This window comes from Mixophyes fleayi, chromosome 4 (assembly GCF_038048845.1).
Source record: "Mixophyes fleayi isolate aMixFle1 chromosome 4, aMixFle1.hap1, whole genome shotgun sequence".
In the NCBI taxonomy this organism is placed as follows: Eukaryota; Metazoa; Chordata; class Amphibia; order Anura; family Limnodynastidae; genus Mixophyes; species Mixophyes fleayi.
In genome coordinates this window covers 121,852,561-121,867,538 of record NC_134405.1, presented here as the reverse complement: position 1 = coordinate 121,867,538, position 14,978 = coordinate 121,852,561, and the positions used below count along the sequence as shown (strand labels likewise).

The window sequence follows — 14,978 nt, the reverse complement described above, 5'->3', positions numbered from 1 at the left end:
TGAATGTGCTCTTTAACTCTGTAGAATTGTTTCTAAATGATGAAGAGCTGAAGAAACTGTATGAGTTTGAAGAGCAATGTGTGGAGGAATATTTCCAAGAGAAGGAAGATGAGCAGCAGTCTTCTAATGATGAACGTATTCGGGTTACTTCGGAGAGGTATTCTCATTGCAAAGCAGCAAACACTCATTATGGAAGATTAAAAATATTTTCAGGTCCTTTTGCTCTAGACAATAGTTCATTCTTTGAACTCAAGAAGAACAAGCAATTGCTTCATTAGACCAGAACCATAAGTTCCATGTTTTTGCCTCCTAATAGCAAGTTAGATGTATGCAGAAACAAAATGTTTTTGTTTTAAACTGAACTATTCTCTTTTTAACTTTGTAGAGTTGAAAATATGTCCATGCGTTTGGAAGAAGTCAATGAACGTGAGCATTTCATGAAAGCTTCCCTTCAGACAGTTGACCTTCGGCTTTCTCAACTGGAAGAACTTTCGGGTAGAATGGTTAATGCTCTTGAAAAGCTTGTGGGAATTGACAAATCAGAACTGATTCATGTGCGCTCACGAGCTTCTTCTGACTGTGATGCGGCCTATCTTCTTAGGCAAGGCAGTGTAAACAGCTCTGATGGCATCAGCATATACAAGTACAACACGGAGGCCGATGAATTAACTTGTGACGACAGCACGGGTTCAATGTCACCTGCTTTGGGGCAGCGTAGAAAAGCCTATTCTTTTGGGATGAAAACAGAGAAAGGTGAAGATGATCAAAGTGCACAGTTAGTGCCACGACAGGCAAGTCTACGCTATGCTTCAAGCGCCAATGCTGTTGCCACAAAAGACTTTAATAAAGTTACCTTAGGAATCGTTTCACAAACAACAAGACCAATATCGAGTATTGATATTTGGACTCCAGAGAGTGATAAACAATATGAAATCTGTGAAAAAACTGGTGGGCAAACTCTCATACCAAAGGATGTTGTCATGAATGGCCAGTCAGTTGCAGAAGTCACCAGTTCTGATTTTCCAAACTCTCATTTAACAGTTGAGCGAACAAAACTAGAAGCTACGATATCCTATCCTTTAGAGAAATCAAAAGCTGTGCGCTATTATCCTGGTCAGTCTTTTAATACTTGTCAAACAACAATGACAAAATCTAGAAGTTTTATATTTACCCACGGTGGAAAATTAGTTGGGGGAGTTAACAATTGGAAAGCAGAGTATAGCACAATTATGGACCAGATGTGTCCCTCCGCAATGGAAGATTGGGCAGACCAGTGGAGCCACCAAGGAGAGGTTTCTCGCAACCAAACTCCAGAGCCTCCCAACATTGTATCAGAAGCTGAGATCCAAGCTGAACTGAAGCCATTGTTGACCGATACAGAAGATGAGAGTGACATTGGAGAAATAGGAAACAGTGCCTCCTACCCTTGCACACTTTTCACCGAAAGGACAGAGAGAGAAAACTTACTCTCTGTGAAGTCAGACAAGACTTGTGGCTTTATGTCTCCTAGATCAAAGAGTTTACACAGTCATTCAAGAAAGACACGGTCCGTAAGGGATAAGTTAGAGAGACCTGGACATGCTAGCAGTGTTATGAATATTGTAGTGGCCTGTGGTAGTGCAGCAGAGGACTCAAAAACTAAAAAAGAAAATGCATCTACGGAAACAGAGTGTTAATGTTAAATTACATGTTGTATAATGATAAGCAGAAATGGGGCAGGATGGCTTTAAGCCTCCCATAACGGAGAAGTGGTGCTGCTTCAATATGGTCTTGAATATATGCAAACCTTTCTGAAGGAATAATAAGTTAATATGCTATATATAATATTTATTTTCATGTGACGGCGCGCATTGTATTATTTATGGCTCAACAAAAGTTGACAGTAGGTCATGAGATCTACTTCTTCCCACTTAATACTTGCTGTCAGCCCTTAAAACAAAGTGCCATCTTGCCTACTTCGTTTTTATTTTCAGATACAGAACAATGAATAAATATTATGATAAGGAATTCTAGACCATATGATGGCCCTTGAGAATAAATCGATTTGTTTATAATGATACATTTATTTTTGTGCTCTGTAAGAAGCATGTCCTTTCTGAGAGATTGAGAGTGACTACATTTAGTGGCTGTTTTATTAGATACACCTTTCTAGTATTGGGTAGGACCCCCATTCGCCCTTAGAACAGCCTGAGTTTTTGAAGAATGGGTTCAACAAGGTGCTGGAAACATTCCTTAGAGATTTTGGTCCATGTTGAGATGATAGCATCACGCAGTTGAGGCAGATTTGTTGGCTGCACATTCATGTGCAAATCTCTTACCACCATATGGTGTTATAATGGATTGCGCTCTGGTGACTGTGGAGGCCATTGCAGTACATTGAACTCATTGTCATGTACGTGGAAACAGCTTTAGATAATGTGTGCTTTGTTGCATGCCGCGTTATTCCACTGGAAGTAGCCATTAAAAGATAGCTAGACTGTGGCCATAAAGGGATGCACATGGTCAGCAACAATATTTAGGTACAGTGTGGCATTTAAAAGATGCTCTATTGGTATTAAATGACCTATTTTGTGTCAAGGAAATATTCACCACATCATTACACCATCACCACCAGTTTGCACCATTGATACAAGGCAGAATAGATCCTTAGATTCATTGGGCCTGATTCATTAAGGAAAGTAAAGCGGAAAAAAGGAGTAACTTTGAACTTTGGCAAAACCATGTTGCATTGGAGGGGAAAGTAACTTTAAATGTGAGAACAGATTTATAATTGGCATAGAGCATGTCCTAGATCGACTTTTATTGTAAGTAAAAAAACAAAGCTATCCAGTACTTACGTCCAACATAAAAAAACAGCCAGTATTTTCTCTATGTGCAAAATATTAAACTCATTTGCACCCTTTGCATTGCAACATGGTTGTGCCAAGGTTATTATAATTATTATTATAGATTTTTAAGGCACCACAGTGCTCTGCGGCGCCATATAGTAGGGAAAACAGTACATACATAAAACAGGGACATACAACGTAGACAAAATAAATGCAGACATAAAACAAAGGGTATGAAGGACCCTGCTCATTAGAGAGCTTACATTCTAAGTGGAAGAGGACACAGCTGAAACAAGAGGAGTAAATGTGGCTCAGAGTGGAGATTGGGATAGTTGTGAGGATGCATTAGTGTGAATAATGTTATCTAGGATAAGGTCACCAAAAAAAGAGATGGGTTTTCAAAGAGCATCTAAAGATTTGAAGGCTGTCGGAAAGTCTTGTAGGCGGGAGTGAGAGGTGGTTACCAGAGACGAGACAAGACACAGTCAGAGGTAGACCTAAGAGGGGCGGGGTGGAGAGTATTTTGATATGAGATTTGAGATGTATGCAGGGGTAGTGTTGTTGAGGGCTTTGTAGGTAAGGGTGAGTAACTTGAATTTGATTCTGGAGAACACAGGGATTTGCAAACTGGTGTAGCAGATGTGGAGCGAAGATCAGTCTTGCAGCAGCATTTAGGATGGATTAAAATGTGGCTATATGGGTGTCAGTAATACCAGATAGCAGGAGGCTGCAATAGTCAAGACGGGAGATGAGATAAGACTTTTGGATAAGACTTTTGGTAGCATGTTGAGTAAGAAAAGCGCATATTCTGGCAATGTTTTTAAGGTGGAGTCGACAGGACTGGGAGAGAGTCTAGATGTGAGAAATAAAGCAGAGGGCAGAGTCAAGTGTGACACCAAAGCAGCGGGCTTGGGAGACTGAGGAAATTGTGGTGTTATTGATAGTGAGAGAGATTTGAGGGCAGGTGGTGACTCTGGCAGGAGGTAAGATAATAAGCTCTGTTTTGGACATGTTGAGCATTAGGTAGTGTTGGGACACCCATGTGGAGACAGCAGAAAGACAGTTAGTTACACGAGATAGTACAGAAGGAGAGTGGTCAGGGGAAGAGATATAGATTTGGGTGTCATCAGCGTAGAGCTGGTATTGGAGGCTAAATGAGCGAATTAGTGCCCCAAGATAAGAGGTGTACAATGAGAAAATTAAAGGGCCAAGAACAAAGTCTTGTGGGTGCGGAGGGGAGGATGTGCCAGAGATAGAAACACCAAAGGAGCGGTTCGATAGGTAGGAACCAGGAAAGAACTGTGTCACAAAGGTCAATGGAGTGAAGGGTGTGTAGGAGAAGAGGGTGATCAACAGTATAAAAAGCAGCAGAGAGGTCCAGGAGAATGAGTATAGAGAAATTCCCATTAGACTTAAGGTTCAAAGTTACTCATTTTTAAAAAATTTATTTTCCTTAATGAATCAGGCCTATTTTGTTTACAGCAAATTCTGACAATTCCAGCTGCAGAAAATTGGCAATGTGTTTCCTATCTTCAACTGTCCGGAATTGGTGAGTCTCTGCCTACTGTAGTCTCACTTTCCAGTTCTTAGCTGACAGGAGTAGAACCCGGTGAGTTACTGTTGCCGTCCTGTCAGCTTGAACCAGTCTGGCCATATTACTCTGACCTCTCTCATTTACAAGGCACGTTTTGTTAGATGTACATCGTTGTAACCTCTAGAGACTGTTGTAAGTAAAAATCCTAGGAGATCAGTACTTTACCACCTCATGTGGCACTAACAATCAATCCAAAGTCAAAGTCACTTAGACTATGTTTCTTAACCAATCTGATGTTTGGTATGAACAACAACTGAACTTGTTGATCATGTCTTTGTGGACTGAGTTTCTGCCACATGATTGGCTGTGTAAATATTTGCATTAATGAGCAGGTGTAAAGGTGTACCTAATAAAGTGGCCACTGACTGTATAAGTTAGCACTAGTTGTAGAACTGATGAATTACCAATCAATCCTTTTCCTTGTATGTTATGAGTACGCTAATATGAATATATAAAAGGGCTTTAAAAAACAAATGTTGCACTTTTAGACTGCATTATTAAAAACTACAGGTTTGCTTCATGTATCCAAATGTATTTTATATAGAGCTGAGCTGGACTTCATTAGAATATGACATGACATGACATTTCAGAATACAGTACAGTAAACCACTTTACAAGTACAAAGACATGAATGTAATGCTTTATGCTGGCCAAACACACAGCATTATTGACAATATGGAGAAATTGGTCCAGTACGTGGCCACAAAGATCAATGCCTAACAATCTTCAAAATCAATATTATCATTATTGGACATGTTGGTAAATGCTGCTCACCATATGTTATTGACCAGTGTTTGTGGTCATTTTCTGGCAGCACTAACAGGACCAAGTGATGTCAGAAGTGATCTGTCCACTCAGCCTATCTGCGAAATTACTGGATCTCATCTAATATGGTCACGTGTGTGGGCACATTGGAAAGTGACCTTGGCTTTTGGGCAGAGTGACATGATCTATGCTTGTGTGGACAGTTTAAGTCTAGAGGTTTGGATAAACAGACAGAATCCAAATGTCACATATTGAATAACAAGAGATCTTGATAGAAGTATGAGAAACCTTTACAGTAAACCTTTTCTGATCTTTTAATATAAGATGAGCTTTTCCTTTTACAAATGCTAAACCAGGAAAACAGATGCATCTTATGGCCCAGTAAATAACTTAATAAACACATAACTCAGCATCCAGCAACTTATTGGAAGAAGGGACAGATCACGGAATTGCCAGACCCCACAGCAATATTTTATGGAGGGTTGGACATGCTGGTCCACCCTCCCAGGGTCCCCTCTCTGCTCTTCTGAGCCTATGACCAGAGTGGAAGCCTTGGAAGGGTGGAATAGAATTTTTGGACTCCTCACTCCAGACCCCATAGTAGCCACATGGCAGTGGCGGTTGTTCTGAACCTGATTACAAGTGATCGTTACAGTACTGTGATCCAGTTCCCATGTGCTACTAACAAACATCCAGATAGTCCCAAGTATGAAATGGTACAGCTATGAGGAGGGTGGTTGTTATACAGGTACAAAAAGCAGCCCCAGGCAAGTGAGGGTGCACCAGTTTACAAAACAGACCAAAAGTCCCTTCAAACTCGGTTTTTGTAGCCAATCACTTGTGACCCCAGTACCTTAGATTTTACAAATGTACTCCTGAGGCAAGTTATAAGACTGGCATTTTGAACATTGCTCAGAAGAAACTTGGATAATGCAGCAATCACAGGCGGAACTCGCGGGTTATGGGCCCCAGTGCAGGGAAGCGGCACCCACAGCTCATTAGTTCCGACCCTCTACATCTGCCATGCAGTAGCCCCATTATCTCTATGGACCCAAGTGCACCGCCCCACCGCACCAATGGTACTGGCTGCAATTATCTCTACTGAGCTCTTCCCTCTTTGATAAAATACAATTTGTCCAGCTCATCGGTGATTTGAAATAGAAAGTACATGAATAATGTATTTTCATGAAGATAACATACTGTTTTACTTCCATTTCATCTTTACATTTTGCTCTAGTAACAGACTTTGATGCATTTTCTGCACAATGAAACATGCAGGCATCAAATGAAATGTTGCCTTAAATCCTCCTAGAGTCTCTAGGGAACTGTGCTGCTGGCCCTTTTGGCACTCAGTAGTTTAATATGTGTGTTAATAAATATAGCAAGTTGCAGTCTTTCGCACTACTGTTCTTACTTTTAGTGCACATCCCAAATCCATATAAGTGTGACATAATGCCATCAAGTACACAATAGTAAAAATGTCTCTCAAGTTATTGACTTTATAATGGATAATATTATTCAAATTAACACTATAATCAATGATATTAACTTCTTTGGTTTTGATAAAATACATATTAACACTTTACCCTTGTCGTCTATATGTTTATAGAGAAAAATATAGTACAAATTTGAATAAGTAAAATTTCACGATAAATGATGTTTCTACTGTATATTTTTTAATGACACTTTGATGACGCTCTATACCTAATGGTCCTGGTGCAACATGGTGACAGCATAATAATCAAGTATACTGCATGTCTGTGAGGGAGCACCTGTACTGGGTTTATACAACTAAACCGCCTACTAAGGAGGGTATTCCCTCTCTTTATGCTTTACGTGTGCATTGACTATTGTTTATCAGGTACATAACTCTCTTCCACAATGTGTGCTCTCGCTCTGAAATCCAAGTAGCTTAAGTTTGTTACCCCTTGGAAAAATTCCTTTAATCAGAATGGCTCCTCCTTTACACTAATCTCGCACTCAAATACCCTAGTTGATAATAAACCCCCTCCACATGACACAAAATACTCTGCTACAGAACCTACCACTTAACTTGTTATTGCAGTTAAGCGTGTTTTTTAAAGATCAATTCATTAAAGCAGCAAGTCCATGAAAAAATATTGGTGGCACAGTTTCCATTGTTTTATGTGATTACTGTGGCAACCACAGTCACATGGCACATGATGTAGTGAGCAGACAGGTTTGGAATGCCCCTCTGAACTCGGTCTGCACTGTAAACCCCCCTCCCCTTCCCTCATCTCACCTCATATGATATTTGTCTGCCTTCCAGAGAAATTGTGAAAAAGGGAATATTATTTGTAGGAGGACAGCATGCTTAAAAAAACAAAACATTTTATGTAGTATTGCTGCTTTTATTCAGCATAGGTAACTAAAGTAGTAGTGGAAAGTTCGGGATCAGACTATTTTGGACTGTGGAAAAGGATCACGTTGGAGAGTCTTTGATAATAAAATGATTTGCAAGTTATTGTTACAATATTAACTAGAGATGCTTAGGCTTGTTTCCCCGAGAACCGAACACACCCGAACTTAGCAGATCCGAGTTTTGCGCGCTTTCGGAATCGAAAACGAGGCAAAACGCCATTGTTACGTCTTCGGATCTTGCGAGTTTTGGATTCTATAAGTACTGCCCTCCACAGCGATCTGGCTCCAATTCACAGAGGGACACAGAAGGGGTAGCACAGTCTGTAGAGCAGTACACACAAAGAGGAGAGCTCCATTGCTCCATTGCTAATTGTCACTGCTGAAATACAAATACTAGGGCTGGCAGGCTTGGTCTTCTGAATTTGCAGTCAAATTGTATGGTGTTATATAGGTAACACACAAAGAGAAGAGCTCCATTGCTCGATTGCTAATTGTTATTCCTGAAATACAAATACTAGGGCTGGCAGGCTTGGTGTAAATCTGCAGTCAAATTGTACGGTGTTATTTAGGTTACACACAAAGGGGAGAGCTCCATTGCTAATTGTCATTGCTGAAATATAAATACTAGGGCTGGCAGGCTTGGTGTAAATCTGCAGTCAAATTGTACTGTTTTATCAAAATGGATTCACAGCACTACACAGAAGACCAAAGCTTTATTGAGACAGACACAAATATAGGGAAGAGTACATAAATTAAGGCAAGACATTCAGCAAAACTTCAAACAGTGATGGGGGAATGGGTTGGAGGGGGTAATGAAGGGGGAAACACAAGCTCAAGGTTTTATTAAATAAACAGACACATAGGGGGAGAAGGAGATGAGGGAGACAGAAAATTAATCATCTTCCTCTTCCTCAGGGCTGTCAATGGTGTTATAGTCTCCTAGCAGACTGTGAATCAACCTGCGACAGTCCTGGATGGTCATCTTCTCCCTTTTCAAGATGAGGCTATTCCTGGCAAGCCAAATAGCATCCTTAAAGCAGTTCATAAGGCACCAGGCCTCCTGGATTGCCCCAATGGTGTGGGTCCCAGGATATAATCCATAAAATACTGAATCGTTTGAAAGGCAAGTTCTGGGCACACTGCCCTTAAGTTCATGTGCCCCACTGCAACAGTGCCTGTGCAGTAGGGCAGTCCCAAAAAATACGCTTTGCTGGTTCCCTTCTGGTGATGCAGAAGAGGCAGTGGACATACCGGCACAGGTTCTGCGAGTGCATGAATGTCCTGAGAGGCAGACATCCCTGGATAGCCATCCATGCAATGTCTTTGTGTCTATTAGCCTCTTAGAGGCCTCATTCAAACACGTGTTTTGTTGTTGCAGCAGAGAGCCCTGGAACAGACTCCATAATGTCTTTAGCTCTAAATGAGCTTGTGGACAGTTGTTGGCTTCCACAAGTCTGGTTTAAGTCCCTCCAGATGGTGCTCTCTCACAAATTGTCTAACATCCAGGTAAAACCAAGGTGTAGTCCCATTGTAAGGGAAGAGGCTGTCCCACATGTCCCAACCAAGGGTCCTCCAAAGAGGCAGGAGGAAAAAGCGAGACATGGACTTCCCAGCAGAGCAAATGTTCTTTTCAATAAGAGTTCTACGGATGCAGTTACAGACAAAGAAGGCTCGCAGCATGGTGGGGATATCCGGGATCCTTTTCCCTCCTTTGAGGGTCTCCTTGTACATGACCGCCTGCTTCAATCTATCCATGTATTAGCTGTAGAATTATCACAGTTATCCAAGGAACGGGTGAAGCGATCAAATGAACCATAACTGATTTCATGATCCATATTTGTAGGGAGCAATTAATTCAAACATTAATTTCATCAAAATGGAACCAATAATGAGGACACAAAATCTAAATAAAAGTATTCTTCTAGGGGTAAATGTATCAAGCTGAGAGTTTTTCAGCGGGTTTGAAAAAACAATCAGATTCTAGCTATCATTTATTTAGAACATTCTACAAAATGATAGCTAGAATCTGATTGGTTGCTATAGGCAACATATCCAGTTTTCAAACCCACCGAAAAATTCTCAGCTTGATACATTTACCCCCTAGTGTTAAAACATTTCGGAATTCTTTATTGCAAATTAATAAAACAACAGTCAATCTGAAGCCTTATGTTTTAAAACCCTATACCTATTATTGTGACATTTCTAAATTCTGAATAGGGCAACAGACTCCAGGCCCAATGGTTTTATGAACGACTACAGCCTTGCCCAATCAGACGCAGGCTGCTCAACTGTATGAAATATATGCCTTGTCTCAGTACATATATCTATATATAATGCCTTACATGCTATGTAAGGAGTGAATGTGGGTAATATAGCTCCAATCTCTTGCTGGTAACAGGACATGTATATCTGCATTGAACAAAGTACAACAGACAGGAACTTGCCAATATATAGGTGGAGGTGCTGTTCATTTGCTCTAATACATATACAAGTGGTCAGGGACAGAATACTACATTGACTGGCACCATAGAATAATTTGGAGGGGGGTCGGCACAATGAGACAGCCCCTCCACTCAGGGTTGGGGGGGGCTCTCTCTGCTATTTTGATCCTGTTTTGGCTTTACTGTGCTTAGGGCCTAATCAAGGATTCAGGTCACCATAGGCTAATATGCTCATAGTGCCCCCTCGCCTTCTACACCAGACTTATACCCGGTAGGCAATAAACACAGTGCTATGCCACGTTTATTTACACCTAACAATCCCAAGCATCAAATTAATAGCATTCATATTTAATATTTAAATTTATTTCCTTCATCCAGCCCCAACATTAAATAATTGGTATTCATGTTTAATATATAGCTCTCCTTCTCTGCAAAGTCAGACCCACATTTAATTAATAGCAATCAATTAACCCCAAAATTAGTAGGACCCACCATTAAATCAAATAGCCTTCACCATGACATTACTATTAAATTAAAAAACCCTCACCATCTAATAGGTAGCTCCCACCCTATTAATTAACAGTCCATGTCCCCATCCACATTTTATGCTGCAGGCAGGTAGTATCATACACAATGCTGCTGAGCATACACAGAGGAGGAGGAGCAGATCATATCAAGTCATGGCTATATGTATATAATGTGGCTGGTCTCTGGGAGGAGCCAGCCACGAGGACCTATACCTGGTACCAGACTACGCTATTCTTGGGTTGGGGAGCGGACTACATTGTAATTGTGCAATGGCATCAGGTCAGGTGGGCTAGTCATAAAGGAGTAGTTTGTAGACTACTCCTTTGCAACTAGCCCACCTGACCCGATGCCTGTGGTGTGCTCACAATTTATGAGCCATAGCTCTCTCTGATCCTGCCTGTCAGTAAGCAAATTGTTTCCAGGCCAGGGTACTAGACCCCACCATTTCCGGGTAGGGGTATTTCCAGGTAACTCAAATAACCATGTGTTACAACAGAAGAACTGAATGTACAGCATGTTGAACTTTGAAGTGGATGGGATCCAGCAGAAGAAGAGCACACTGGGTTCCACTCCTTTCAGCTAAGAACAGGAAACTGAGGCTACAGTGGCCACAGGCTCACCAAAGATGGATAGTTGAAGATTAGAGAAACGTCACATGGTCTGACAAATCTCAATATCTGCTTGCAGCAAGAACATGGTAGGTTCAATATTTGGTGTAAACAACATAAATCCATAGATCTATCCTGCTTTGTGTCAACGATGCAGGTTGGTGAAGGTGATATATTGTGGTGGGAAACGTTTCCTTGGCACACATTAGACCTCTTATTGCCAAATGAGCATTGTTTAAATGTCACAGCCTACCTGGGTATTGGCCCTTTATGGACACAGTCTACCCATCTTCCAATAACTACTTCCAGCAAAATAATACGCCATGTCACAAAGCACATGTCATTTCAAGCTAGTTCCACGATCATGACAATGAGTTCAGTGTACTCCAGTGGTTCCCAGAGTCACCAGGTCTCAATCCAACAGAGCACCTTTGAGATGTGGTGGAATGGGAGATTTGCAGAATGAACCTGTAGCTGACTAATCTGCAACAACTGCGTGTTGCTGTCTTGTCAACATGGACCAGAATCTCTAACGAGTGCTTCCAGTGCCTTGTGGAATCAATGCCATGAAGTATTCAGGCTGTTCTGGAGACAAACAGTTACATGAGAAATATGATGTACAGATGGAAATATTGTTATTGAAGTGGATGATGCCTGCAGACTCTTTGAGAAGGGTGCACATTGTGTCCCATTAGGGATGCCCTTTTACAATGTACAAAATAACATTTTACTTTGGCATGTATGCAAGCCCACATGCTTCACTTGGAAAAGACCTTCAGCATGCTATTCACTTCAATTAGAGTTACTTAATCTACTTAGTGCTTTGCAGTGTTAAGGGATATGTCTACCCACAAATTCCTTTTTACTTATTAGCCTCCCTTTCCCCAACTATCAGAATGGGATCTTTCATGCAGTAATGGCCAATGCTAAGTCTCTTACCAAAAATCAAGATCACTGGAGTAAGGATGGTGAGGACAGTGAAAACCACAGAATTCTCTTTCCAATGACAAACACAAAATACCACATAGTCCAGTGATGTACAACCAAATATATTTCAAAGGGCCACATGTCCAGCCATCTAACCTCCAAAAGAGCCACACATTACCCTTAATTTCAAAACTTTCACGAATCTGAATAATATTTAGTGGATCCCTTGTCTCTGCCAAGATGGAACTCACTCAGAAATGCGGAGTCTAACGGGTAGGAGGTTTTCGCCAGTGACCCCTGCAAGAGGGTATGGGATTCGCTGCTCCTATCCCGCAGGTCACGGTCTCCTGCATGAATGATGGCAGAGTAGATAGTGGAGTATAAAACACAATGGGTAGATAAATACAAGTGGTCAGAGAGAATCTGGATACACAAGCTAATAGTCCTTGGCTAGTAGTATTAATGCTGAAATATGATAGCAGAGGTATAGATAACACGTCTGGACAATTGCAGGTAGATACTGATGCAGTACAGTTGAATGAAAGAAATAACGGTATAGGACTGGCTGATTCGTAGTAAGTAACTCAAGGCAACAGCAGACAATCACAAAAACGGCAACAGGTCAGATAGGAGTGATGATGAGATACAACTCGCTAACCCACAATTGGTAACTCATTGAAACTGCAAAGAATTTTAATAGAGCAACAGTTCAACAATGGTAATAATGGAGATAGAACTAGCTAGTCTGAAAATGGTAACTCAAAGCATAGTAGGTGAATCACTGATTACGCTGCAGTTCAGACAAAGGTAGTGGTAAAGTAGAACTTAGCTGATCCGTAGATAATAACTCAGAACAGAGCAATAGAATCACTGACACAGCGGCAGTTTAAACAGAGGCAGTAATGGCATAGAACTTAGCTGATCGGTAGGTGATGATTCAGAGCAACAGGTGAGTTACTGATACAGTGACAGTTCAATATATATATGTAACGAAGAAATAGAACTTAGCTGATCCATGAATGGTGATTCAGAATAGCAGGTGAGTTACTGGCATAGCAGTAATTCTAATGTAGAAACAGCAGAGATGTTGAACTAGCTGATCCATAGATGGTGATTCTGAGCAGCAGCGATGAGTACAGGTGCAACAACCAGTTTATTAATAACAGTTCAATATGTGGAAGTAACGGAGGAATAGAACTTAGCTGATCCGTGCATGGTTATTCAAAGCAACGAGTGAGTTGTTTGTACAGCGGCAGTCCCAATGGAGAGGTAATGGAGGTATTGAGCCAGCTGAATGGGAGATGGTGATTCCGAGCAGCAGCGATGAGTACAGGTGCAACAGGTAGTTCACAAACAGCAGTAGCAGCGAGGAGTTTAGCTGATTCCAGACGTACAAGCAGACAACAGGTGAGTCAGACCAAAGGAAGACAAATCCTACTGAGAGTGAGTAACTCGAAGAACAGGCAAAGGACAGGAAACCATGGGAGGTTTAAATAGTGCTCCAAAATGCTTAGAACCAATGGGAACAGGTAGGAGGTCATAAGCAAGGGTAACAGGTAGCACATGCGCATAACCAAATACAAATGATGAATGAAGTTTAGTAGCTTTGATCACGGCTTACAAGAGGAAGGTAACAACACCAGTACCTGTTTATGGGACTGGCGTGTGACACACACCCCCATATTACTCATCCCAAAATGCACCCATATGACCAAAGAATGACCAAGGTGCTAAATAGCAATAGTATCACCAATAATTGTGCAGTCTGACTGCAATAAAAATAACGCAGCAGCTGGTTTTGCAGAGATAGTTGCTGTTTCTTAAAAAAAGATTCACAAACACCAAAAAGAGAAAGCAAAAAGTGCTATAAATGATTAAAGTAAAATGTAAACAAATCAGATAATGATGCAAAATATGATCAAATAATTATTAAAAAAATAAATCTAATTAAAAAAATATTCCCGTATATAAATGCAAAAAATGTATATGATGATAAAAAAAATTTATATATGAATTCTAATAGATGGCAGAGTTCATACTCTGGGACGGATATAAAATAATACTTTATTGCAAACTTGATTATTACAATATCTAAAAACAAAAATATACACACGTTTGTATTTTAACTAATAAATCAATACATTCATATCAAACGCCATACATATACCTGCACAGCCGGCCAGTGGAGGTCACATGATGAGGAAGCTTACTTTCGGAGAATAATGCAATCTGGAGGCCACAGGTGAAGGCCCATTCTCCATTCACTCCAGGAAACCCTTGATCCAGGTCTTACTTAAGCCCAAAGAAAAACTTTATTTAATTAGAATTGTTTACATAAAAAATGTATAACTTGAGAAATGGTAGTGACCCTTGCTTAAAGCACATTTTCAGTGACAGAAGATAAGTCTATATTTAAAAGTCTTCAAGTTAGCAACAAGTTGAACAATTGCAACAGGTTGCACAGTTACTTTCTGCTTTTAGAAGGTGACTCCACAAACTAGAAGTGTGACTAGGTCAGCTGAGCATCAGAAAATCCAAAGGAGACACACTGTGCTAAAGTGTTCAGCAAGGCTTCAAACAGGGAAAACCTATAATGAAGCCAATTTTAATGTCCATTGTTTTAACACTAAAGGAAAAAAAAAGTTTTACTCAATGGAAATCCAGCATTACCCCCCTCAATACAGCAACCAGCATTTCCCCCCACATTACAGCACCCAGCATCACCCCCCACATTACAGTGTGGTGCTCCAAAGCCCTATTAAACAGCACAGAGGAAGTGCATAAACGCTTTTAAAATGCAGGGCTACAAGGGGTTACTAGAGGCTGAGGAAGACACAGTGGGAATGACAGTTGACAGTTGAACTAAAAGTACGTACCCAGGAGGATGTGCAGGAAGGAGGAGTGT

General features: G+C 40.8%; 1 protein-coding gene across 1 annotated transcript in view; it reads left to right on the top strand.

Annotated features, from left to right (window-relative positions):
- TRPM1 (transient receptor potential cation channel subfamily M member 1) overlaps positions 1 to 3,312 on the top strand; it is a 163,691-nt gene extending 160,379 nt beyond the window's left edge. Inside the window, exons 26-27 of the mRNA XM_075208119.1 lie at positions 25 to 157; positions 386 to 3,312. Coding sequence (XP_075064220.1) covers positions 25 to 157; positions 386 to 1,676 — 1,424 coding nt within the window. The 3' untranslated portion in view covers positions 1,677 to 3,312. The remainder of the gene's footprint in view (positions 1 to 24; positions 158 to 385) is intronic.
- The last annotated feature ends 11,666 nt before the right edge of the window (positions 3,313 to 14,978 follow it).